The 27,771-nt window shown below is 38.9% G+C and overlaps 2 protein-coding genes across 5 annotated transcripts in view; both read left to right on the top strand.

Annotated features, from left to right (window-relative positions):
* The first annotated feature begins 549 nt into the window (after window positions 1-549).
* LOC306847508 (actin-binding Rho-activating protein-like) lies at window positions 550-15,860 on the top strand. Its single transcript, XM_079381465.1, has 5 exons — window positions 550-673; window positions 744-963; window positions 9,092-9,162; window positions 10,121-11,006; window positions 14,860-15,860. The coding sequence occupies exons 4-5, from the start codon at window positions 10,384-10,386 to the stop codon at window positions 15,341-15,343; spliced, it is 1,107 nt and encodes a 368-aa protein (XP_079237591.1). The 5' UTR covers window positions 550-673; window positions 744-963; window positions 9,092-9,162; window positions 10,121-10,383; the 3' UTR covers window positions 15,344-15,860.
* A 2,527-nt stretch (window positions 15,861-18,387) lies between these two features.
* LOC306847515 (sterile alpha motif domain-containing protein 12-like) overlaps window positions 18,388-27,771 on the top strand; it is a 99,301-nt gene continuing 89,917 nt past the window's right edge. For 2 of the 4 annotated variants that reach the window (XM_079381477.1, XM_079381476.1), the window contains exon 1: window positions 18,843-19,163. In XM_079381477.1, coding sequence (XP_079237603.1) covers window positions 19,100-19,163 — 64 coding nt within the window. In that variant the 5' untranslated portion in view covers window positions 18,843-19,099. Of the gene's footprint in view, window positions 18,556-18,842; window positions 19,164-27,771 lie in introns of those variants that run through there. The other 2 variants (XM_079381478.1, XM_079381479.1) reach the window with 2 other exon arrangements.

Below are 27,771 nucleotides of genomic sequence, written 5' to 3'. Positions count from 1 at the left end.
GATGTAGCTAAAGTAACATTAATGGTACTGACCTTGTTTGCCTGATTCAAATTTCATTTGCCATGTTATTTAAATGCCTCATCCTTTGTAACAATGTTCATGATGTTAGTTCAAATAAAAAAATAAACTCGATGCCCCAAGCTCAGCTGAATGAGCAATTTTGAGTCATTTATTACTGCCTCTGGAATCCAGTCTTTCTTTTTCTTTCACAGAGCTATTCAGCATTTTCTATTTGAGTCACATCGCTCCATAGACACAATATTTACACATGGCAGAAGAAAAAAATATAAAGGAGCTAAATTTTTGGACAGAATGGGCCCTGAGCAAGCGAGCCACCTTTGTGTCCAGAGCGAGCAGACTGTTAGTTCTTCGCCACTCTGCCGTGACAGATTGCTGAGGTGTCAAACGATGCTGTTGGGACCGCTAAATCCCCCCATAGCTGACATTCCTACACCCTAATCGAAGGGTTAAGCAAACGACGGGCGCTTGTAAACTGCCTCCTGTCCTTCAACACATGAGCTGACCCACTACACACTCCAGAATGCAGCCACCATCAGATGGGCACAGACACAGTGGAGGACCAACCAAGCCGTGTGGAGCCACAAAAAGGAGAATCAAGAAGCATTGAAGATGCGTGATGGATTCAGGCCAACACATAATCCAACCAAAAGAGGTGAGTACTGGTTGCTTTGCATTGCTGAGATATAGTTTAACATATGTATTGATGACACATTGACTTTAAGTCCAGAGCTTAAAGTCTCATGTGACCAAGAAGGCTAGGTGAAAGGCCGACTCGGATGCCTCTGCGGTCCACTGGTGTTTCTGAAGACGGATCATTTCCTGTTTGCACAATCTGAATAGGGGGATAGGAACCCCAGAGGAGAAGTGGGGTTGGTCTACTGACGAGCAATGGGCTTGATGCCAGATCAGACAAGAAAAGAGACGGTACCTGTAGAGTAAAAGGTAAGAGATAGCAACATCACACACCAGAACATGAAAAATATTATTTCCAATAGCAATTGGAAATAAGGCCACCTGAATAAAAGAAAAAAATGTTTTACTCTAAAAGTATGTTTCTGCATAGTCAAAGTTCCAGAAATAAACCAGATATAACCTTTTAATGAATAATGGGCCGCAGTTCAGCAATCTTTTCCCGCAAGTTAGATTGAGGGAAGCGAACAGAAAAATGAATCTTCTGGAATTTCTTTGGCTCAGGACCACTTGAACTTGTTCCCAGAGCGAGTTTAAAACATGCTGAAGCTGTGGATTGCACCTTTTGGGGCTATTTTAAATGTTTTTTTGAAATTCTTTCAACTTATTGAATTTATAGGGTTTAAAAAACTACAACTAAGGTTTCAGCACTTTCCATTAATTATTTGTTCAAATTAGGATTAATGCAGAAAAACTGTTGTGCTTGCCTTACTGTTTAACAGATGTAAATATAGTTTAGACAGCGTCATCACTTCAGTCAATTGAAGTAAAAAAAAGCACCACAAATGTAGCCTGTACGACTTTTGCACCATACGTTGTGTGAAGAACCGACTGAAATGTAAGAAATTTAACCCAGGCTTGTTATAAAAATGTGCCTGTGGCAAGATTTTGGTGCACTTTCAGCAAGGGGTGCTAAAAGCGTGTTCAGATTTATTAGAAACTAATGAATGTGAATCTTGCCAAGGTTTTTTTTTCACTGGTTGTCACACATATTGTGGTAGTTCAGAAGTGAAATGTCCAGTGAGTGGCACTAAAAGGTTAATACTCCATCACATTTGAAAATGACATATTGTACCTCCTACACTGAATCTGATTGATAGTGTTAACTATAACAAAATTATAATAAAACTATATATTTGTCACAGATCGACCAGGCTCTCAGTCCACCCAATAACAGGGAGCACCCTCACCAGAGTACTAATGAGCACACTTGCACTGAATGTTCACCTCATCACCAGCCACTATAAAACCACACACCTCAACCGTCAGACGTCCAGTCTCGTTCAGATGAAGTGGACTCACGTATGCTATCTCAGCTATCGACCTGTTACCAACCTGTGTGTGTACTTACCTCTTGTGTTTCCTCCAAGTGTTTTCGTCATCCGTGTCCAGGATCCAGATCCTTCTCCCGAGTCTCTGTCCAGCCAGAAGTGAGGTGTGTGGCACCATAGATATCCACGAACTCCTGTCAAGACACCAAGATCAGTCATTCAAGTATCCAGTCATCTCAAAGTATCTGCTATCTGAACTCACCTAGTCAGTCATCAATCACCGCTCATCAGCTTTAATAAATCTTACCTTTTTACAATCTCTCTTGTGTTGAGTCCCCTTCCATAACAATATTTTAATTTATAATTATTAATTTACAAATTTGCTGAAGCAACAATGCCATGATAGCTTGCTTCTAAAAGTGTTTGAGAATTTTTATCATGACTCGCATCTTTACGGGACTCATACCCAAGTGCTCGGCCTGCATGCTGTACCACCAGGTGAGCTACCGAGCAAGTTTACAACACCAGAAGGATATTTTTAGGTCATGGCATAGTAGTATTGTGCAAGGAACCATGCATCTGAATCTTTATTAATTGATAATCTGCCCCTGTAACCAGTATTCATGTGAAAAGTAATAAAGTTCTTTGGTCTTTTATTGCCATTAGTGTTGTAGAGTTGGAAACTGCAGTGATTTGCGTATAGGTATATTTTTAGAGTTTTGCAGAATGTAAGAAGAGAAGCATGTTTTCCCATTGAGTCTGTTTTGCCCTTCCATTCACATTTGTGCACATTCAAACATCTCAAAAATCATGCCAGGGTGACGTTAACCATGACCGATCTTGAATGATGTTGTGCAAAATTTCTCCTTTTGTGTTCCATGGAAGAAAGAAAACAATACAGGATTTGGAACAAAGTGAGTAAATAATGACAGAATTTTCATTTTGGGGTCAATTCTAGTGCTTCAAGAGCCTGAGAAACGCACAACCTCACTGCCACACCAATAAGTAAATAGTTCATTTTAAATATGGATCAACTTGTTGATCTCAGGGTCTTTATATTTTTAAAATGCAATAGTGGTTACTGGCATATACTCGGTTTTAGAGAAACAGATACTTAGTCTATCGACAGCTCAGTTGCCCTGGAGATTTCCCTGCTTGGCATTGTCAGGCTGCATTGATTTTAGGTCTGAAAGGGAAATAAAAGTGTAAACACAGTTAGTGGTTTGGGACTTTTCTCTCCCTTTTGGAAGTCCAGAAGGTGTTCATGTTGATGGATGGATGAAGAGAGTAAGAGTGAAATTTGGTTTCGAGGCTGAAGGGAGAGAGGGAATGGGCTGAGGTAATGCAGCGGAGTAGTAGGAGGAGGGAAGTGTTCAGAAGAGTTATGATGGAGCCGCGAGCCACAAGGCCATCAAAGGCCTGTTCATCAGATTCCCTCTCGTTCTGTTAGCCACAACTGAATCAGACCCAAGAGGGTCCTCCCACAGCCACACTGAAGTGATTGACTGTGAATGTGCTCTGAGAAAAGCTCTGTTTGTTTGTTTGCTCAGTGGTGTTAACCTTTATTTCACCAGCAGCAATCCTAATGTTTTTGGAGGACAGCAACCCAGCACCCTTAGAGAATCATGCCCTTGATAAAAGTAGGACTGATGTTTGCGTTCATTGACTTTATTTTACAAAAGTTGTGTATGCTAGTCACGTCAAGGAAAGACCGCAGGGCCATAACTGGGTGCTAGATCCCCAACAAGCAGCCCAGAAGGAACTGGCAGACCCAACACTGAAACTTACGAAGCAACCATGGGTTCACAACAAAAATGGAATATAAATCAGGACCGAAAAAATGAAGCTACAACACAACTGAAGTGGATCTGACAACAAGGGGGCAGCTTCGAACTGAAAAAATAAAATAAAAAAAGATTTGAAAAAAGTCTTACAGGCATTACATGGCAACAGGTGCAAATGTATCATCCTATTAGGCTATGCACTTATATGGCCATAAAGTAACAGTGCAGTATGTTATCTAAAAATTAAAGTATTGCATTAAAAATTTCAAGGGAGTTCTCAAGAAAATCTGTTGAATTATATATGAGAGATGCTGTCTTGGGTTATCTAAAAGGTAAAATAAGAAATACATGAGGTTTTTCTTATTCACAAGGTCTCAGACAACAGACTATATGGTCTCATTCTTCATGAAGATGTGCTAGTATTATTTTCACAGAAAGGCTCGTGCCCACCAGTATCACGTCTTTTAGAACATCTAGAAAGCATCTCTCTGCAGTCGCATACATGTTAAGAAAAGGTTTTATATCCTCTTGTGCATCAGAGGTAATCTACACAGACAGTCAAGGATGAGTGTTTGTGTAAGAATAGTTTCCTATCCATTATGTCAAAAAGCATAACTATTACAGTACAGCAAAGAAGAGGAACAATCCATCATGTAACACACACGAAAAAGGCAAGACCTCTTAATTATACCTCACTGTAGCGGAGAAGAAGCGTGTTTACACGGTATGGCCCTGTCCTCCCTCTCAAATATCCAGCTGAACTCCTAGATTTTATCCGTCATTTTTAATACCGTAATATGGTGTTGTGCTTCTCAAGAAAATTTATAGTGAATGTACTTACACTACCTCAGGAGATTTAGTGTCTGACATACAATTCTGTAGCATGAGGTCATGGCTTGCTGAGTTTGCTTAACAGTTCTCCATAGGGATGCTGCCTCAGGGGCAAACTCATAAAGATGAACAGATTCCTGAAAAAAGAACAAGCATGCAAGCATTCGTGCTGACAATCAATAAAATTGTTTTTTACTAAATCGCACATTTTTACTGAAATTAATCGCGATTAATCCCACCTAACACCTAAAGTTTTTACATATACTGTTATATTGCAAAAATTTCACATTCAATCTTCAAATTAATGTACAAACAACAAAACGACAGGATATTTTTAATATTTGTTTAATGGCATCTTTTTTTATGACTAAAGGCCAGTATCACTGACACCAATACTGCTGCAGTTGTCTCTACGAAATTGTTTTCCATCTAATATTTAACCATTGACTATAGCCATTCAACAGTACAGTATAATTGAGAGCTATCAATTTTAACATTTATTAGACTAGCAAGTTGGAAATATACAGAAATTGAATGAAGTTATCAAACACTAACTTCGAAATTAAATATAGATGAATCCTTAAAGCTATAAAAGTTATCGATTTCCTCATTTTTCTTTAGCTATTTGATCAACAGACATCTCAGCAGCTGGCTTATAAGGCTATTTTGGCTGCTATTACTTTAAGAGCTGCCACTGGTGAACATGACGCGGATCTGACATGCACCTTATTTTCTCACAACTAACTAGTTACCTTTTCTGACTCACTTCAGGTCTTTCAGTCTCAATAATGAGCTGACGAGTTGAATCTGTTATTCTGAAGCACCCCATATTCACCTGTACCATTTCTGCGAGTCTGAAACGTCTCCGGTTTCATGTGGTCTCAAAGAGGTTCTGCATCTAAATAAATGCAATTCTTGTCAAGAAAAAAAGAGACAAGCAGCAGTTGTGATTGGGATGGCCTTCCCTAGCCCCTCCCCTGCATTAACTGCGATAAATATTTTTAACACTGAATGAATGATGCATTTTATATAGCGCTTTGTGTAGTGCTGTACACCCAAAGCGCTTTACAATCATGTGGGGGGGTCTCTCCTCAACCACCACCAGTGTACAGCATCCACTTGGATGATGCGATGGCAGCCACAGTACAACGGCGCCAGTGCTCTCACCACACACCAGCTACAGGTGGAGAGGAGAGAGAGTCATAGAGCCAATGAAGTATATGGGGATTATTAGGAGGCCATGATTGACAAGGGCCAGGTTTAACCTCGTTTGACCTCGATTTAACGTCTCATCTGAAAGACGGTGCTCTTTTTGACAGTATAATGTCCCCGTCACTATACTGGGGCGTTAGGACCCACACAGACCACAGGGTGAGCACCCCCTGCTGGCCTCACTAACACCTCTTCCAACAGCAAACTAGTTTTCACCGGAGGTCTCCCATCCAGGTACTGACCAGGCTCAACCCTGCTTAGCTTCAGTGGGCAACCGGTCTTGGGCTGCAGGGTGATATGGCTGTTAGACTAGAAAAAGTAATCGCCTGCGTTAATGCGCCAATTTTGACAGCACTAATATATATGTATTAGTGCTGTCAAAATTAGTGCATATATATAGCCACTACTCTGCTCGTCTTGCCAACCCTTGCACCAAACGCTCTGTCAGTCGCACGCGGGAGTCTAAACAACGAAATGTGATTTTTCACGATCTGCCACATATGTAACTCTTCACTTTTTCATGTACTTGCCCCTATAAAAATGGATAGGCCTACATTACAAATAATAATAAATTATAATAAATTCAAAGCCAGAGAGTACCTCTTGGTCCATAATGAGCTCATCTGATTGCATGAGTCCACTCACTCTTCCTGACAGAGTTGAAGGTAGGGGTGGGATTTCTTCTTTGGCCTGTTGGCGGGCTTGCCGCCGACTCCTGATCACGTACGAGCTAATTTACCGTCCATTTCGTTTATTTATGAGGCCGCTCCAGTTGGCTAAACACAATCAATAATGTTCATTGCAGTAGAGCTTTATTGGATTAGAGACAGATTTGAAGACCACGAGCTGACACTGTTGACTTTGGAGCGCCCAAAATATTCAAGGCAACACATAGGTTGTTATCCATGAAAAGAGGATGTTGTGATTATTTTTTCTTTTTTTACTCATCTGCTTTTTCTCTCTTATAATTTCCATGTCTAATTTCTATGTCTGTCAGAGAATCGGGCACTGTTTTTCCTCTACTGTGCAGTCTTGCAGGTATTTTCTATTCATGGTTGGCAGCTAAAGTTAGACGGCTATTCCAAAAACAACATACAATATGATTCTCACAGTACAAATATCCTGTAATAACTATAAGTAAAAACCTAGAGTATAATTCTTCAAAATTGTTACTTTCAGGACAAAAAAAATAGTTATTTCGATGGCAATGTGTTCCACCTACTGCAAATATTTTGAAAACCAAAAGCTTTGCCTGCAACCTCAGTGTAAAAGCAGAGCAATGTATTTACCTCTTTTTTTATCAGCATTTAAGACTTAATGGTGCCTTTAATCAGAGACAGATTACCACAACATAAATCCTATTTCCCTGCTCAGAATGATACGCAAATCAGAAACCCCAGGGCTTCGGATAGTGCAGTGAAGTCGGTGTCTGCTCAATTAGCTATGATGGCCAAACAAAACAAGCTCAGGAATGGTTTTAGACTCGGAGGAATTGAAAGGCAAACAGAAAGGCGGAGAAACAGGGAAGTGCTACACGCACCAGCAGGTACAGGTGCTCTTACTCTGACTCTGGACCCTATCGCCAGCCTTGACCAGGAGAGAGTTTCGGCCCAGATGGATGAAGGAACCACTGGAGCATAAGTCTAGTGCAGACAGCCATACCAGACATTTGTGAAGTCAATTCACACCTGGTATTTTGGATGAGGTACCCATCCATACCAATGATGAACGTAATAAATCATTTGAAAGCTTGGTTGGAATGGAAACCATCTGAGGGCTGGTGTAGGACAAATATTTGTATATTAGAGTATATTGAGTTAAATGAGGTATTATGGAAGGAATGAATTGTGCACTGAGAGTAAGCTGTGTCTCAATTACCATTTTTAATTCAGATGAAGTTGTGTGAACAATCAAAACTGTGTAAGTGCTTTTGGCCATCAGTTTTCTTTATACAGAGGTTTTGGGAAAGTGTGGTGTAAGATGAGGTCATTTAAGTGGTCTCAGTTCAAAACACAAAGGGAATTTGGGGCCTTGACATTTGACCTGCATTGCAGAATGACCCCATATATCATTCATTCTGGATGATCTGCCTCTATCTCAACATCTGCATATGATTGTGCTTACACTCTAATGATAGTCTGCATTTTTGGTCTAAATATCTCCTAAAACACTTTTCACAGACCAATTTATCACAGATTACTTACTGCATTAATGCTGTGGTAGAAGCTTTTAGATACATTGCATACAGAGATTCCATGAATCAGACCCATGACTTTGGCATTACTGGCAGCGTGCACTACAATAGCTAAATATTGATTATTATATGGTAATAATAATAATAATAATAATACAGCCTATATCTGAATCAGCACATTAGAATGATTTAGTGTAATGGCTGCTGTAAATTAAGCTTTGCCATCACAGGAATAAATTTCATTTTATAATACATTTAATTAGAAAACAGTTTAAAAAATGTAATTATTTCACAATATAATTGTTCTTATTTCTGATCAAATAAAATCAGCTTTGGTGAGTTTAAAAGGCTGATTTCAAAAACATTAAACAAATCATAATTATTCCAAACTTTTGACCTGCAATGTGTATATAATACTGTGCACTTTAAAGTATTAAAATAAAAGTTGAATTCATTTAAAAAAATATTATTTAGTAGCCTACATGACAGCTCTTCTCAGCCATTCAAATTGGAACACTGTTGTTATGAGCACCTCTGCTGGCGACTCAGTGCACACACAATTTACAAACGCCAACATTATTTTAATTCTGCAGTGTTTTTTATTTTCTCTGTTTAGGTGATCTTTGATTATAGCTGAGATTTAACCAATGTTAAATATAATAATTTCAAATTTCTTCATTTTTTAACCTATGTTAATGTTTTGAGACTGTTGAATTTGTTCTGTTGCACTGTGCTCTCTCTCTCTGGTCTAGAATCAAGAGCAGTCTGGAATATGCTCCATTTGTGTAGACTTCTCTTGCAGTCACAGTGACTGTCCGCTATGCATCCACACTGACACAGCTCTACATCATGTGACTGACAGCCAGCAGCTGCCATCCCTTTGCTTCATGCAGATACTATTAATAATGCCTCTCAATGCTATCAGAAAACAAACTGATAAACATAGTTGACATACCTAAACAGTGTTCACAACATTTAAATATGCCCAAGCACAGTTTTCTGCACTTAAATGCTTTTCTGTGGTATAAAGAAAGAGAAGTGTTTCTAGTTCAGTTCAATATAATTTTGTCAGATCCTTTCTGTCTTAGCATGCTGCCAGGTGCAATGCAAGACTATCCGCTGTGTACGCAAGCAGAAACTCCTGCAGTGTCTCCTTCAGGTGACTTTTTTCCTTTCCAAAGACATCTCTGCTTCTGTGACTCCTTGACATTTGCTCTTCCCTAAATCAAAAAGGTTATTCAGTTCTTCTTTATTATTATTTATCTTGTTCTCTTGCTTGGACTATAGGGAGATATGCTATCCTATAATTGCATATCTTATGTTTATTGAACAACTCCCGTTTAGCCCTTTACATTTTTAATTTGAATACACAAGCACACATGCAAAAAATAAATAAATAAAACACAAAGTATTGGTGTATGATTTACTTTGAAACTATTTTCACTCAAATATTGCAAGTAAAATGCACAAATAATAACGACGAAATAGCAAGTACCACATTGAATTAAATTCTATTTCAAGTAGAAAAAAATAAATGTAATTTTCTTGTAAAAGGAATAATCTTTATTTTATTTACAACTCTGAAAAATAATTTTTACAGTGTGCATATATATATATATATATATATGTGTGTGTGTGTGTGTTATAATAAAATGTATTATATATGTTATATCTATATATATTAGGCTATGAGGTTGAAATAAACCATGTGGTGAAATGGTCTAAGTAGCATTGAAGTCTCCAGGTTTAAATTTAAAAATAATCTTTAATACAGAACTTCTTCCTTCAACTTGGACATTTAGTTGGAATTGTTGTCAAGAATCTATTCATTCCCACTATAATTATTCACAGTATAATTGACTGTTGGGGGAACCTATTCATATGATCCACACAGTTCACATTTGTAGTTTACCACTTAGCATTGACAACATGGACGTTGTTGCTTTTGCTAACTGACACTGCTAACTGATTATCTTGATAAGCATCAGGTAATGCTAAAGGCAAAGTCAACTGAATGCAAGTATCCAGATAAGACGCACAGAGCAGTTGTCTGCACATTTGCGTAGCCTAGGAAAAAGCTTAACACTCACTGACATATTTGCCCTGTTTACCCTCAGCGATGGGCAACGTCTATGATGAAACGTGATTCCCCACCAATCCCAGATGTCGGTAAGTGTCAAGGAAAGATGATCAGCGGAGATGCCTGGCATACTTTCCACCGCCATGTAAGGTTGGTTCACCCATTTCAAAACCACTAGTGCCTAAGGGAGAGCTCAGAGTCTAGAATTTATTACAGGTTGGGAATCACAACGAGGTGCTATATAAAAGCCATCAGGGACAAAGAACTTGAATGAGTGAAGCAACCCCTTGGAGGTAAACAATGTCAGAAAAGAAGCCCTCAACGAACAAGAACATTAAAAAGCTGCGTGCCATAAGCATGGTGTGCAGCTTAACACAGAGCTGGCAGCAGTGGGTGAGTGAAAATGAAGAGAAGCAGTCCAGCGAACCCAGTGGATGGGCCCCGAGTTACCCAGAAGACCCCAAAGATGCAAAAAATGTAGTTCCAAAGATCAAACCATCTCAGAAGTCTCTTTCCAATCAGGACCCTAGAAATAAAAAACAGGATGATGTAGAAGCCGCCGAGGAGTCACGCATCAAAACCACACAAGTGGTGAAAACTGTGACGAGAGAAGTTCAGGAGAAAAGTGCGGGCATTGACTTTTTGACCAAACGCATCTGTAAGGACCCAGCCACGGATGAACTGGACAAGATGCTGAGCAAGAAAGGGTCACCCACACGCCGCAGGAAGTGCTCCAACATGGTTTCGAAGCTGACACAGGGCTGGAAGGAAATGGAAAAGGAGAAAAGGCAGGCTCAGGAGGGCGGTGAGGATAATGAGGATAGAAGCCTGCAGCTAGGAACCAACCAGGAGGACACAGAGAATAATAGGACAAATGAAAATACAGAGTCTGAGGTCACAATCAAAAGATCCTCTGTTCTCAGGTAAGTTCTGGTCTTCTAATATAACAGTTGAGATAAAAAGTGGAGTGTTTTATTTTTAACAAAAAGTGATAAAGCAGATGTGTGATCTTTTAGTAGGGTACGAAAGGTTAGTCAGTCATATATATAATAAATATAATATTTAGATGTTGTAAATTAATGTATTTATAACTTATGCTGTGTTTGATGGAAATGCACCATAGAGTGCACCATTAGAGCTTTTATTATCCTATAATACTTAATATCATCCCCTTGGAATTATAAGGTTCTTTTTGCATTCCGAGTCGTTTTGAGATATTGAGCATCAACAGTTTTTGCATTCTATCGGAAAGACTCAGAGAGAAGGTAAACGCTAACATGGTATTTATTCCGAAAAGTATTAACCGATGGTAATGAGTCACGATAATTCATGTTTAGTTGTATAAAAATGATTTGGCGTAGTGCCAGTCCTTTATCCGAATCCCGGGGATGCAGATTTTGGCTGATCCTGCCTGAAGATGAAGGCAGGGGCGGAGCCAACCCCCTAAAGAAGTGTGAATTGATACCCACCGGTTGAGGCTTTTCCACTCAGGGAAACCCCAAAAAGAAGAGAGAGAGAGAAAAACAGATCAGCATAACTCACAAGAAAAGGAATACTCAATGTTGTGCAAAGGCGATAGGCCATGAAATGCGAAGGCCACGATTGGCCAAACTTCCTAAATAATAATAGTCAGATTTACCTGATGACCACCATAGGCAGAGATATGCAAAGGCCACAATTGGCCGAGATCTGCGAAGGCCACGATTGGCCGTGATCTGCGAAGGCCACAATATGCCAGTTTTGTGAATAAATGATAAAAGCAAGATAGGCCAGGTTACATAAATGATAATAGTAAGTTTTACCTGATGGCCACGACAGGCCATGCAATGTAAAGGGACGCAAAAAGCTAATTATGAGAATAAAACAACGAAAGCACGCAAAAGGCCGCAATAGGCTGCAAAAGGCTTTGATATTCTGTGCTATGCGAAAAGCCACGATAATCTGTGAAAGGCTATGATAGTCGTGCTATGCGAAAGGCCACGATAGGCTGCAAAAGCTGTGATAGTTTGTGCTATGTGAAAGGCCATGATAGGCTGTGAAAGGCTTTGATAGTCTATGCTATGCGAAAGGCCATGATAAGCTGCGGAAGGCTGTGATAAGCCGCAGTCACACTAGACTTTTGTCCAATTGACTTCCATTCATACACATGTGACTGCATCGGACTGGAAACACAAGCCCGTGTGAAGATATTTCACATTTCACTGCATAACAAAGTTCAAGCTTGGTGAACTCTTGCCTGCGAATACGCATCACGTGATATGTCAAAGCATGACCTCCGTATGACCTCCTATCTGAATTAAAAGAACATACATTTAAAACTGTAGCGCTGCAGGAAAGTGGAGTACATTGTATGATCTTACGATTTAGATGTATTATAATTTGCTATACAAAGGGACACGATAATCAGATAATGTGAATAAAGCTATGAAAGGCTATGATAGGCCAATTATGTGAAGGGAATTTTTTTGTGAAATACTGAAGCCAAAGATGTAGTTGAAAAACGAATGTAACCATCACCAGTAGCTAGCGAAGAGAAACATATCTATTTTATGATCTCATGAACGATATAGCTGTTGGATCAACCCGAACACAGGACAAGCGCTCACTTTGTATAACTGAACGCTTTGTCTTGAACACAAAGAATGTTTTTGCACAAACCCATTCTAGACCCATCCACCACAAGTGCATAAAACAATATAAATATTTATCATGGTGTAGGTTGATGTAGAGATGAAGACGGATGCTAAGAGACAAGCAACCGTGTTTTTGATAACAATCTTTCGCAGAAAACAAACTTCAGACTATATACCAGTAACCCCTGGAAAAAGTCGGACAATAAGTCAGGTGACAGCTTGCCTGACTGAGCCGTGAACGTCAGCATCATCGACTGTGAAAAATGAAACCGAGAGTTCAGTGCTTATATACTCAGGTTGTTAAATAGTGATACCTGTTAGTATGAATGGATGATGTGACATTTAGTCCTCCTGACAGAACCTGCGCTGACGCCTTCACTTCCATTCGACTGTGTAGATCAGTGGTCTCAAACTCAATTCCTGGAGGGCCACAGCTCTGCAGAGTTTAGCTCCAACCAGCTCCAAATCACACCTGCTTGGAAGTTTCTAGTAATCCTGAAGACATTGAATAGCTGGATCAGATGTGTTTGATTTGGGTTGGAGCTAAACTGTGCAGAGCTTTGGCCCTCCAGGAATTGAGTTTGAGACCAATGGTGTAGATAGAACTTTTTTTTTATTTTTTATTTTTTTTATAAAAAGTCCCAAAACGTATACAACATAAAAAAAAAAAAATCTATCACACAATAAGAATATGTGAATAAATCAGTTATGACATAAATGTCAGACAGAACCTTATAATTCCAAGGGGACAATATAAGCAATATCAACACAAGCCATACTGATTATTTAAAGCCACTCCGTCAACGTTTTTGCCATCTAACTTTGCCTTTTTATTATTACTCATAAAGACAACTACTTACTCAGTTCCTGAATTAATCTGTGTTTTTGAAAGAATTGTTTGAGTAAAAAGATTCTCACTTAAAAATATATATATACTGCCATTTGTTTTGTTGCTGTGTGTTTAAATAATTCATGTATTAAGATAAATGATTGTTCCAACCCAATTAAACACACCTGTAGCAGCTAATCAAGCTCTTACTAGGTATACTAGAAACTTCCAGGCATGTGTGTTGAGGCAAGTTGGAGCTAAACTCTGCAGGACACCGGCCCTCCAGGACAGCCCTGCACTATAATTACCAAAATGATATTTTTAAGACAGTGAATTCCACTCACTTAACTGTAGGGGGCTACAAAGTCACAAAATATACAAAACGACATACTAGGGGTGGGTGATATGGCCAAAATCTTATATCATGATATTAGTAATGATATGGTCATGATATTGTCTTTATGGTATCAAAAATGTTTATAATATTGAAATTTTATAATTTATGTCACCAATGTCAATATCACAAAAAAGTACTACTAGCTTAAACAAAAAAACCCCCCCAAAAACTCAAGCTCACTAGGCACAAGTAAACAGTAACAGTAAACTAACTACAAGGAACATGATAAAATAACTACAGTAGAACAAATAAATAAGAATGATACATATATTTTATGAAGTATTCAAATGTATAAAAGCACTGCATGTTCTTCACTGTGTAAATTAAATATATATTTCTTATTATTAAATTACAAAAGTGATTTAGTCAAGATCAGTGAAAGAGTTTCTCTCTTTTTTTTGTTTTATTAACATAAATGACAGACAGCAGGAATATTAGACTACTGTCACCTTAAGAGCTCCAATCCAATTTATTATCATAAGTGCTTTTTTTTCAGCCATTTGCTGTATTTATGAGAATATTGCAAAGACAGGCATTTTGACACATACTAGTGTGTGTATTTAACCATTCAAGGCCTATAAAGTGTCAAAAATAGCTATAGCGAAATATAGTGAACTAAAACCTGCATATAGTGAAATGGGTTCACTGCTGATTGCGTTTCAACGGTTTAAAATCACTTGTTTTTAATGATTTATTTTCGTGACCATGTAGCACATCAGTGCCACGTGAATGTGTAACCATGATAGAGACGACAGTCCAAAATCTCTACCGGTTACTACCCTTACACATACAGATGCTTTAAACAAATATGATCAAATGGCTATAGTATAGCACATTTTGTTGCACTTAAATAGCCTTCTAGTTGCATTGTTTTATAAATAATATGCATTATAATAAATAATATGCAATCTTTTTAGGGGCAAGAAGGATGTTGAAGATGCCAACAAAATAAATACCCTGTCCAAAAAATACAGCGCTGTAGGCAACTTAAAAAGCCGCTGGCAAAACTGGGCATCGGAGCATACCATCAATCAGAAGCTCAACCCCTTTAGCGAGGACTTTGATTATGAGTACTCCATGTCAACACGGCTGCAGAGGGGTGCGGAGGGCTATGGGAGGCCCAAAGAGGGCAGTAAGACAGCAGAGAGGGCCAAACGCGCAGAGGCACACATCCACCGGGAGATTGATGACATGTGCTTCATCATAAGGACCATGGCGGACCCGGATCCAGATGGTTACACTAGAGTGACTTTTGGTGATCTGTTTGACAGATATGTGCGGATCTCTGATAAAGTTGTGGGCATACTAATGAGGGCCAGGAAGCATGGAAAGGTGGCTTTTGAGGGGGAGATGCTGTGGCAGGGCCAGGATGATGGCATCATTATTACTCTGTTAGTATGACACAGTGTGGGTACTCTGAACTAAATGTGAAGGATTTTGCTGCTATTGATAAAATAAAAAAAATAAAAAAATTATTGTGTTAAATTATATTATTAAACTATTATGGTTCTAACTGTTTACATGTATGTATTACAGTTTGTAAGTTTGCAGACTGAGTTTTCTGAGCTGTCTCAGCTCTTGCCGTGTTTGCTTATTTATATGTATGCATGTACAAAGATTTGTTTCATTGAATCATGCTTTGTAAATACTAAAACGAATTGGATATTTTGCACTAAGGTTATACAGCAGAGATAAAAAGGGCTGCTGTTAGTATGTTATTTGTCATACTGTAAATCATCCAGAAGAGGGAGCAGTGCACTAACGCTACAATTTCCTCCTTGCCATGTACTGTATTTGCTGTCATTATGAAACTGGAAATTATCTCTGCATTTAGTAATAATAAAATACAAGTATTTGAGTAAAACAAGATTGATTAGTGTAGAACTGACAATAAAATCTGTCCTTCACATGTTCAGTCACAGATGCTGTCTTTTGACAATTTGGACATTTGGAAGTAGCCTACTTTGCAAGAAGCACATGATTTTTATTTATTTATTTATTTCAGGGTGATTTAAAATGAAAATAAATAAACAGTGGCTGTCTCTTTCAAAATATGTCATGTTACAGCAACAAACGGCAGCATGTTTGGGAAGCTTATGGGAATTGTGTCCACGTAAGAGCATGAAGACATGTAGCAGAACACGTTTAGTGACAGAGTGAACTGATAAGCAATGCCAGACATTCTTTAATTATCATTTGTCTGGAAACCAGAAAAACTAGAGCTGACTGTAATCATCAGGAATGCGGATAAAAGTAAATACATTTAAAAATAAAAATAAAAACTTAACAGGAAGTGCTGTATCATGACATAAAAATGTGGAACAAAATCTTATACCTGGACGTGATAGACACGCAATCTCTGTAGCTCCACCTGAAGGTTTCAATTTAGGTCAATTACATAATATACAGTGTTCTCCATATTTGCTATTTATTTGCAAAGTTAGGTGTCCACTGATGAAAACAAAATAGAATTAAAATAAAAAGTATAATTTCAGGAAAAGCCACTTGGTCAGACCCAAAATGGTCATCATTTGTTCCAGACTCCATGATGTCCACCAAGGGGCTCCAACTGTAATGACATTGATCTGGAAGTGCACTCTTCATTCACTGGCTGTCTGTGGGTAGTTGGTTGAAAAAGAGCCTTGAGGGTTGTTGAGCTGCCAAAAAGGTGACCTCTAATTGTCACAAATTACAGCTGGAAGATGAAATTACTGGTGTTTTACTTTCCTGAGACTTGGATAATGACCTTGTTCTTAATGTAGGATGTCTCCACTATATCTGTGCACAGATATTGTTCTCCATCTCCCTGCCACAAAAGTACCCCCAAGACAGGCATTTCATTAGAGAGGGTTCAACAAGATTGAAGCAATATGTGAAGGGATTTTGTCGTCTTCTTGTTGTTCAACTAAACCTGTTTAAAATACTTTCATACTGCCACACAGAAGACCCAAAGTGAGCCATGTGTAATTATAGATGACATATATTCTAACACATTTCCCATAACCTGAATTAGGTTGTGATGTGATCAGTTCACAGTGATAGGGATGTGGGTTTACATGATAATAGTTTTCTGAAGGCTTCATGCGCATCATTATTGTATTCACTCATGCAAAAGAAACTGAGAAAGCCTGAGTTCTGCAGACAGTGGTCTGTATCTATAATGATGCCTTTTCAGTCTCTGCATTCTCCACTTAATACTAGCTTCTGTCTCATCCTGGGATGTCAAACTCTTTCACGGGAAGTGGTCCTGATTAAGAGCTCAAAGAATTTATGTGGCTCTCCGGTTGTTCTGACTCAGAGTTGTCCTTTTTGGAAAGCTAGAGCTGAAAAAGTAAAAGGAAACATTTGTGTACACCAAAACAGCACACCAACTTTGAACAATAACATGTTTTGGAGGGGCCTTTGACTTAAAATTTGGAAGTTCGTAAGTTAAGATTTATATGGCTTTCAAACATGTTAGAAAGGATAACAATGGAGAAATCTCTATGTTACAATAGTCAGAACTTTTCAAATATAATATTCAGTGAGTTAGAGGCATGCAACAGGTTCACAGTTTCACAAGTACAAATTCCACAAAAATGAGCCATGTTTGTGAGCAACATCACAAATTTCTTGTATCTTAGAATGTGTTTGGAACCTAAATAAAAATATATCTAAACATTTTTTTTTAATTAGTGCTGTCAAACGATTAATCGTGATTAATCGCATCAAAAAAAAAAAGTTTACATATATGTGCACTGTGTATATTTATTATGTATATTTAAAAACACACACATACAGCATATATTTTGAAATTATTTATATGTGTATATTTATATTCATGTAAATATTTTTAATATATAAACGTAACATATTTTTCTTAAATATATACATGCATGTGCGTATCTTTATATGCATAATAAATATACACAGTACACACACATATTATGTAAACAAAAACTTTTATTTTGGATGCGATTAATCACAATTAATCGTTTGACAGCACTACTTAAAACATAATCATGAAATATTTCAATAAAATAAGATGAGGTTTTTCTGTCAGAGTTGACAAACAGTTTACTTTCAGATGTGTAACACTCACATTTCTCTCAGCCTTTTAATCTCCCATGCATGTGAATTGCTTTGGATAAATGTAAATGTCAAAGTTAATCAATCAACCAATCAAACAAATAAATAAATTCACAAACGTAGATAGATAAAATAACATTTTAAATGCATACTGCGTATGTAGCCTATAGCCTACTATTGAATGTTGGATGAATGTTAGCCTAAATGCTTATTTATATTTTAAATAAATAAATACATTTAGGCTATTTATTATTTAAACAAACTAACAAACATGTCTATGCTGACTAATATAATTAGTAGTAGAAACCGGTTTAACGACGTGGTTACAGATCCAGTAACTCAAGGTGGAACTACAATACCAATGGTTTTGGCTTTGAGTACACATTTCACGCTTTTTCAGCACACTCGGCTTTGACAGAGGTTGCTTGCCAGTGTTAATAAGCAAGACGCTTTGGTAGAGTGGGACAGGCTACTCAGACAACCAACAGCTTTTCCTTCCTTCCCATAATGCGCGAACTCATGGAGTAGCAGCATGGCTGTACAAGGTAAGACTTTCACAAACGTCTCAAGATGTATTTCAGCGGAAATGTTTGTTTATTGAAAAGAACTGCTTCAACAACAAACAAACAAACAAACAAACAAACGAAGCGTCCTCTCAGCCGGGTTGAATTATGATTGGCTGCCGATCAGCCGCAGATCTTTGTCCCGCTCCTGCACTGGAAACCTATGACATGGAGATAGGCTCGCGGGGCCCGTGGGCTTGAAATCAGTCTATGCATGTACTGTGAAGATTCACGATCTGCATCATTCAGCATCTGCACGTCCACCCACTGATTCACATCTTGCCACGGAACACCATTGAGAGGAACAGAACACAATACAGCATGTTCCTACTCCGAATCAATCATTTTAATGTTTAGAAACCGTATTTTGTGCGACTCTTTCACATATATCATTGAGATGCGATGCGCTCTTCATTGAGGAGCAGCGGACTGGCACGAGCGCGTTATTATTAATCAGTTTTCATTAGGCGCGCGAGCTGGACGCTTCTGGTGTTTCGTTTGTGTTTCGACCACCTGCTCTGGTACCATGATGTTAGGGCAGTCTCCTCACCTTATCGGGGGAATCCTCTGGATTCAAAACCCAATGCGAGGTAGGTTTATCTCTGAGGACATCTGTGTCGCTGTAATAATCTGTCATTTCTCGAAACTTGCGTTGAATGACGACTTATCGATTGTAACTGTATCTCATTGGCAGATCAAGCAAACCAGTTTTGTAAGGTCATGAATTGTGTTAAGAATTAGCATCACTTAACTTCAGTCACATGTATGATCTAGTGCTTTTTCTGCTATTGAATGCTTATTAAAGTTTATTTGTGGAATGATGGGCTATGTTGAGGAAACGGGGACTACTCGTTTAACGTCGGTATAGGCTATTTCTGAGGGTCGAATTATTTTTTTAAAGTGATTTAATGTCCTCTCTACAAAAACCTATTTGACATTTTCGTTCTTGCATAGGAAAAATATACTTCTTTGTACTACAGTTCTTTGTACAGTACTGATATACACTACATGTTTTCCTTTGTGACAACATGTTGTCCCAGTGGAACCTTTCCCTACACAGCCTATGGCAAACATAGCACCTTGTTAAGAGAAAAACAATTATGTAACAACAATTTACTTGCACATTTATATTAATATGATCATATTTTAATTTGGAAAACTATTGGGGGATTGGAAATCTTAATAGGATCAAACAATAACCCACCTATAATTATATAATAATCCTGAATCTTTGAAAAAAAACAAAAACTGGAAATAGGAATTATTAGATTCTTGTTTGGTCTGATTTGGTCTTGTTCCAAATATTATATATATATATATATATATATATATATATATAAACATTTGACCTAGAATAAATAACTTTATCTGTGCAGGTGATAGATGGCCTCCAATTAGTTTTAAATAAAGATATGCAATTTAAAAAATGTTTAGTTGTTAAAGTTTCATTGTTTACATTGTTTTCTGTTCAGCATTTTGAAGATGTCTCATCACAGCATGCAGTCAAGAGAATGAAGTAACTGAGAATATACATTTTACATTAAAGGCGTGTGCACAAAAATGTACACATCTTTAGAGATAATAGAACTTTAAGGTTGCACGTTGTTCAGTGTAACTCCTTGCTTGTACTGCTGGCCTGATGTTTTATTCCACTGAAAAATGGGCACTCCCTACAGATCTGTTGCAAAACTCTGAGTGATTATATATTTTAAACAATTTGTACTGTAGTGTGGTTGTTCAAAGAGTCTTGCTGTATCATCTCAAGGGATCTCGATGGTTTTCTTGCTCTGGGTGTTTTTGTATGCTTTGACTCTTAAAAACAATTTTTATTCTGCTTCATGATTGGTCATCTGGGATGTGACATATAAGCTGAAACCAAGCCTGAATGAACAAGACACATCATTATTACTCAGCTGGAGGGCTGCTTAGTTCATGCTCTGCTGTATGTTTCATCCTTAGTGAATACTTTTCTGATTTTAGAGTGATGTTTAGACATTATAAAACAGCAGAACACTAGATTTTTAGATTTTAAGCGGCGGAAATATGTACTTTGTTGAAATGTTTGGCATGTATAAAATGAGGAGTATGCTTCCTGTGTGTAAAATTGAGTTGAGAAATATATGTTGGAATGGCCTGGTAACAGAGCGCTTACATAGTCACAGGAGACATTCAAAGACATTTGCATTCTCAAGCCCCTGAACTGACTCAAGATCAAAAACGGCGAGAGACTCCCACCCACTCCAGGCAGACTCCGAGACTGATGTGGTGCAACACATTGCTAATGTGTATGCAGCGCTCAAGAAACTGTCGAAAGATAGTACGTTCCAGAACACAGCTTCTGAAGAGAGCAAGCTCTCGACTTTGATCAAAAGAATTGAGAAGGTGTTACAAGAACCAGTTTCTGCTATATAGGGCAGTTAAGTTGGCAGTGATTATTTTAGATTAAAAATGTTCTTTGTTACGTTTACGGTTCCTCAGATCACAGTTTTGGTTTTTGGCAATCCTTCAGCAGTGTTCAGCAATTCTCACTATAACTAACTCTTAACTATGAGAATTTTGCCTCAATAAAATTCTAATTTGCTGCTTATTAATAGTTAGTAAGGCAGGCTAGTTAAATTTAGGGATAGGGTAAGATTAAGGGTTCTAAAATATTGTCATTCAGAATAAGGCATTAACATGTGCATATAAGTACTTATAAACAACAAATATGTTAGTAATATGCATGCTAATAAGCAACTAGTTGGTTCCTAAACTAAAGTGTTACCTAATTTTCTTTTAGCATGCAACGGGGGCCAGTTTTGAAAACCTTACCTATATACACACTACTGCTTCAAGTTTGGGGTCAATCTTTTTTTCTCTTTAGAAATTAATAAGAATGCATTAAATTAATCAAAAGAAACAGTAAAGACTTTTGCAACAAATTATACTTCAAATAATTCTGTTCTTTGGAACTTTCTACTTGTCAAACAAACCTGAAAAATATGTATCATGGTTTTCACAAAAATATTATAATAACTTTTCAACATAAATGTTTCTTTAGTACCATGTCAGCATATTAGAATGACCCGGTCCAGATAATACACTGAATACTAGTGAAATTTGGAGATGAGGGAATCATGACTGAATTATTATGCTGCAGGTCACAAGAGAGAAAGACAAGCGGGTACCGATTTTCCCAGGCATCTCAAATGCCATGCCATTGATATTGTAGAAAATAATTTTAGTTCTTTAGCATGTAAGAAGAAGCTACATTTACAGAATTTAGAAAGATTGCAGTCATGTATCTTGGCTGGAGGCTAGGAAAAGATACAACCCAAAGGAGGCTTTCATGCATTTGATAAAGTTACAGAATGTTTGCAAGTGGGAGAAATTTTTCTCAAGGTATGAAAAGTATACAAGTTTAATATTTATTTAACGGTATCACAAAACAGCAACATGCTTGGCGAATGAGAAATAGGATTTACAGAATGATGCCTTGAAAGCTGTTTAGTCAATTCATATTGAAGCTGGTTGACAGATATTGGAAATGCACCAGAGTGTTGGTGTAGCAACTTTGTTCTGAAGGTTTCAGACTTTGTAGGCTTAGAAAGCGTGGAAACATATTAATAATGTTGCATGCACCAGTTTGAGAGGTTTAACTCAATGCCATTGTTATATAGGTGCACTTTTCTTTTTCCCGGTTTATAAAACTTTGTTTTAATCGTGTTGTTTGAGGAAAACCAAAATTTGTTATGATTTACTGATAATAATCTCCTCAGCTGCAGCTCTCCAATACCATTAAATTGCATATATTCAAATCAACCAAGTTTGATACTAACAGTGTGAAAGGATCACACTGAATTTGAATGTGTATATTCATCGTTCAGTCATTGATTTGATTTCCACAGAATAATCAGTTTTGATCAAGATCACGCCACAATGCAAGAAACACTATACAGGACATGCATTTAGTTCAAGCATTCCTCGGTAAGTTATCTGAAATGTTGACACCTGAGCAATGTAAAGTATTTGTTTCTCATAGTTGAAGTGCTAAGATGGGGTAAAAATCGCTTGTCTTGGCACTTTACATTTCTTCTTATGAATACTATGTGAACAAGTAAGGAGCATATAGAGACTGAAACTTTTTCATCCTAAGTCTCAGGGCCGTGGCAGTAAGCTGCAAATGCTGTCTCACCCACTGGGGGGATCAATATGGATTGCTCTGCATGTCTATTTATTCACTCCTCATAGTTATTTTTACCTTAGAGAGTTGACACCGAAGGGAAGGGATAAAGATAGTCAGTCTAATTTAAGCCCTGACTAATATTCATCTGAATTGAGGCTAGAGGAGCTGACTGCTATTGTCATGTTCACAGCAATGAAGCATATTAAGTTTGCACAAGTGTGCATGTTCAAAGTCTTTTAAGTATTTTTGGTACAGTACCTGATTAATTTACTATAATTGAAGCACTTTGATATGATCATATCTCTTTTACCAAGTAAAGGATGGATTGATCGGATACGGAGATATGTTATCAGACTTGTGCCAGGACTGGATCTCAATGCAAGTCAAGTTCAATTTTTTTTTCTTTGTGGTGTGATTAACAAATATCTCAGTGTCACATTTTTATGGTAACATCTGTTTCCAGATGATATTGGCCAATTTTTGTGTAGATGAGTTTAATATCAGTTTCCTCAGATCATAAACTTTGTTTATTAGCATTATTTTGAACATACAGTTAGTTTTCTGCAGGGATGAAATGAAAAATGGTGCCACTGTGTTCGGACGCCGTTCAGGCCGCTCCGCTGAGATTTTGCTTTAACTTTTTTACTTACTTTTACTTTCTCTTTTTACACATTCCACGTCGGCACTGATCACCTACAACATAGAAACACTTTTGGACATTGGAAACTGCTACACTAACCTGTTCCAGGACACTTTATCCAGGAATCCTTCATGGCCACTGGAAATTCTTCGAAACGCGGAGATGAACAATAACCCCCCGAGGCGACGGATCAAGAAACACAGCGGGAAACGCGCTGGGATTCGAGATAGACTCAGGAAAAGGGCTCACAGTCCTCCTCTTCCGAGCATTCTGCTCGCAAATGTCCAATCCTTGGATAATAAGATGGACGATCTTAGAGCCAGGATTAGTTTCCAACGGGACATAAGGGACTGTAACATCCTTTGTTTGTCAGAAACGTGGCTTTCGTCCATGGTCCCGGACACTGCTGTAATGCCGAGTGATAACTTCTCTGTTTTTTGGATGGACAGAACAGCAGAGGCCGGTAAATCCAGGGATGGAGGAGTGTGTTTCATGATTAACAAGAAATGGTGTGATCCCAGGAATATCTCCATTCTGTCGCGTTCCTGCTCGCCTCATCTGGAACATCTTTCCATTTTATCTGCCCCGGGAGTTTTCATCGATCATAGTTACTGCTGTGTACATTCCACCACAGGCAGACACTGGCTTGGCTTTGTCTAAGCTTCACGATGTGCTCAGCGGCTACATTAACAAACATCCTGATGCTGCCTTTATCATTGCGGGAGACTTTAACAAAGCTAGCCTCAGGCAGGTCATGCCGAACTTTCATCAACATGTATCCTGTCCAACTAGAAGACCAAACACACTGGATCATTGCTACACTCAGTTCAAGAATGCCTACAAAGCCCGCTCACTACCGGCTTTTGGCAAATCGGACCATGCCGCCATTTTCCTAACACCGGAATACAAACAAAGGCTCGTTCAGGAACCTCCGGTGCAGAGAGTAGTGACGCGCTGGTCCTCCCACTCAGAGGCTATGCTGCAGGCGGCTCTTGATGACGTCGACTGGGACATGTTCCGGGCGAGTTCTTCTGACGTCAGCAAGTGAAGTGACATTCAGCCAAGTATGGTGACCCATACTCGGAATTCGTGCTCTGCATTTAACCCATCCAACGTGCACACACACAGCAGTGAACACACACACACCGTGAACATACACCCGGAGCAGTGGGCAGCCATTTTATGCTGCAGCGCCCGGGGAGCAGTTGGGGGTTCGGTGCCTTGCTCAAGGGCACCTCAGTCGTGGTATCGAGGGTGGAGAGAGCGCTGTACATTCACTCCCCCCACCTACAATTCCTGCTCTCTAACCATTAGGCCACGACTTCCCCTGCAAGTTCATGGATGTAGCATTAAGCTTTGTAAACAAAACCGAGCAAGCTACAGAAACAATAACTATAAGGACATTCTCCAACCAGAAACTGTGGGTGGACAGAACAGTCCGTGCTGCGGTTAACGCACCCACGCAATGCCGCTTACAATGAGGCTCTTCTGACCGGGAATATGAGCATCGTACAAAGTACAAAGCATCGTGCTATGCTCTCCGACGCGCAGTAAGAGCCGCCAAACACCGATACAAAGAGAGAATTAAGTCTCATTTCCAGCTCAATGACTCTCGACGGATGTGGCAGGGACTGAGGACCATCTGTGCCTTTGGAAACAAATCCTCCGCGGAGGTGAGAGCAGATCCGTTGCTGGCCGACGAGTTAAACATCTTCTATGGCCGCTTCCATTGCAACGGCGGCGGCGCGTCTCTGCCGACCAGCGCGTCAGGAAGCAGCAGGCAGAGCAGCGATAATCCTGTAAACACCGTGTCAGAGGATGAGGTTCGGAGGGTGCTAAAGAAAGTGAACGTCAGGAAATCAGCCGGACCTGATGGGATAACCGGCTGTGTTCTGAGGTCCTGCGCCGATCAGCTTGCTGGTTTGTTCACTTCTATCTTTAATGAGTCCCTTGCTACCTCCGTGGTTCCCACCTCAAAAAATCTGTCATTATTCCTGTGCCTAAGAACAATAAACCCTCTTGCCTGAATGACTATCGCCCAGTTGACCTCACATCTATAGTCATGAAGGTTTTTGAGAGACTTGTAAAGAGCCACATCTGCTTCTCCATAGCTGATACTTTGGACCCTCTTCAGTTTGCCTATCGCCCCAAACAGATCTACGGACGATGCCATCTCTCACGTCCTCCACTCTTCCCTCACACACTTGTACAGCAACAATGGGAATTATGTAAGGCTGCTATTCATTGACTATAGCTCAGCTTTCAACACTATAGTCCCCATCAAGCTGGCCTCTAAACTCACAGACCTCGGCCTAAACTCCTCACTCTGTGACTGGATTCAAGACTTACTCAACGGCAGACCTCAAGTGGTGAAAGTTGGCCAGTTCACCTCAAACTCCATCACCCTGAACGTAGGAGCCCCACAGGGCTGTGTCCTGAGTCCCCTGCTCTACTCTCTCTACACGCATGACTGCGTGTCCTCTCACAGCTCCACATCTATTGTCAAATTCGCTGATGATACTGTGGTTCTGGGCCTCATCTCCAACAACGATGAGACCGCATACTTGGATGAGGTAGAGAGACTCACATCATGGTGCCAGGACAACTGTCTCTCTCTGAATGTGAGCAAAACTAAAGAGCTGATCATAGACTTTAGGAAGAGACAGCAGCAGCCCTACACTCCTCTTATGATCAGTGGGACCCCTGTGGAGAGGGTGAGTAACTTTAAGTACCTCGGTGTAAACATCTCCGAGAACCTGACTTGGACTACACACATCCAAACACAGGTTAAGAAAGCCAGGCAAAGACTGTATCATCTGCGACAGATGAGGAAATTCAGGGTCTCACCAGTAATCCTGAAAACTTTCTATTCAGGGACCATAGAAAGTGTATTGACTCAGTGCATCTCAGTGTGGTATGGAAACAGCTCCAATCAGGACTGCAAAGCACTACAGAGAGTTGTGCGCTTAGCTGAGTGCATCTCAGGGTCTGCTCTCCCCTCTATGCAGGACATCTACCTCAAACGCTGCAAAAGTAGAGCTGTTAAAATCATCAAGGACTCAAATCACCCTGGTAACTATCTATTCACTTTGCTTTCATCTGGTAAGCGCTTCCGTAGCCTGATGGCAAAGACTGAGAGACTTAGGAGGAGCTTCTTCCCCCAAGCCATCAGACTCCTAAACTCTAACTCTGTGTCATAACATCACATGACTCCATGTAAATATCACCATATCAATAAGCTATTCATAATTTTTTCTACCTCATATTGCAGCTATTTAAATTTCCCTGTACAACTTTTTGCACATTCTTTTTGCACATTCCTCTTTATTACTAAGTCAACAACATACTGACCTGCATATTTATATTTTTTATCTTTTATTTTATTTTATTTTATTATATATATATATATTTTTTTTCTACTTTTCTTTTTCTTAATATTTGTATACTTTATAATTGCACTGTCCTTGGAGCGGACCTGACCTACATTTCACTGCTGGTTATACTCTGTATAATTGTGTACGTGACAAATAAAAATCTTGAATCTTGAATTTTGGATAAGCTCCTTATATGCATGCTAAGCAATGCCATTTCAACTGTTATGGACAATAAGAAGTCATCTGCTGTCAAGATTGCAGGTAGATTCATTGGATGCCTTGAATGAATCACTTGATTCACACTGAGCTGAAATATACTTTTCAGAGCATTGGTTTGTAAGACTATGATGACATAAGTTAACAAGGTAAATATCACCAAAATGCTCGCATTTTCCCATAGTTGTGCACTTAAATGTACAATATACCAATGAAGGAGTTACTGGATGTTTGCTTCAATATAGTTTGGGTAAATAAATAACATATTAAAGGAAGTGACATGTCTTATATAAGAAATACAGTGGTGACTGAACAGTATGTTGCTGAACATGATTTGTATTGTATGATAATGTGACCATTAGCAGGAAATAGCAGATATCAGGTTTCCCTTTCCTTGGTGACATTTGCTGAGGCTACATATCAAATTTGGGTAGCAAATTTTTGAGTAGCAAAAGGAACAAATAAAATGAGAACAAAACAAGATGACAGGTTCTCCTTTGCTGAGGCTACATATCAAATTTGGGTAGCAAATTTTTGAGTAGCAAAAGGAACAAATAAAATGAGAACAAAATAAGATGACAGGTTCTCCTTTGTGGATCTTGAGAGAGGTTTTACAAATATAAAAAGTGCACAGTCCCAGTTGACAGACGCCATGCAAGAAACTCCTCGTTTCTGAAACAACAAGTCACAAATGCTTCTGATTAAATATTTATATCTGTCTCAGTAGTGCATCCAGATTAATTTACAATACTTGCTATTTATAATCTCTCTCAAGACCTTGACTGTTTCAAATGTGCAGTGAG

This window comes from Barbus barbus (assembly GCF_936440315.1).
Source record: "Barbus barbus genome assembly, chromosome: 27".
Taxonomy (NCBI): Eukaryota; Metazoa; Chordata; class Actinopteri; order Cypriniformes; family Cyprinidae; genus Barbus; species Barbus barbus.
The sequence above is the reverse complement of the archived record's forward strand: the minus strand, read 5'-3'. Positions and strand labels throughout refer to the sequence as shown.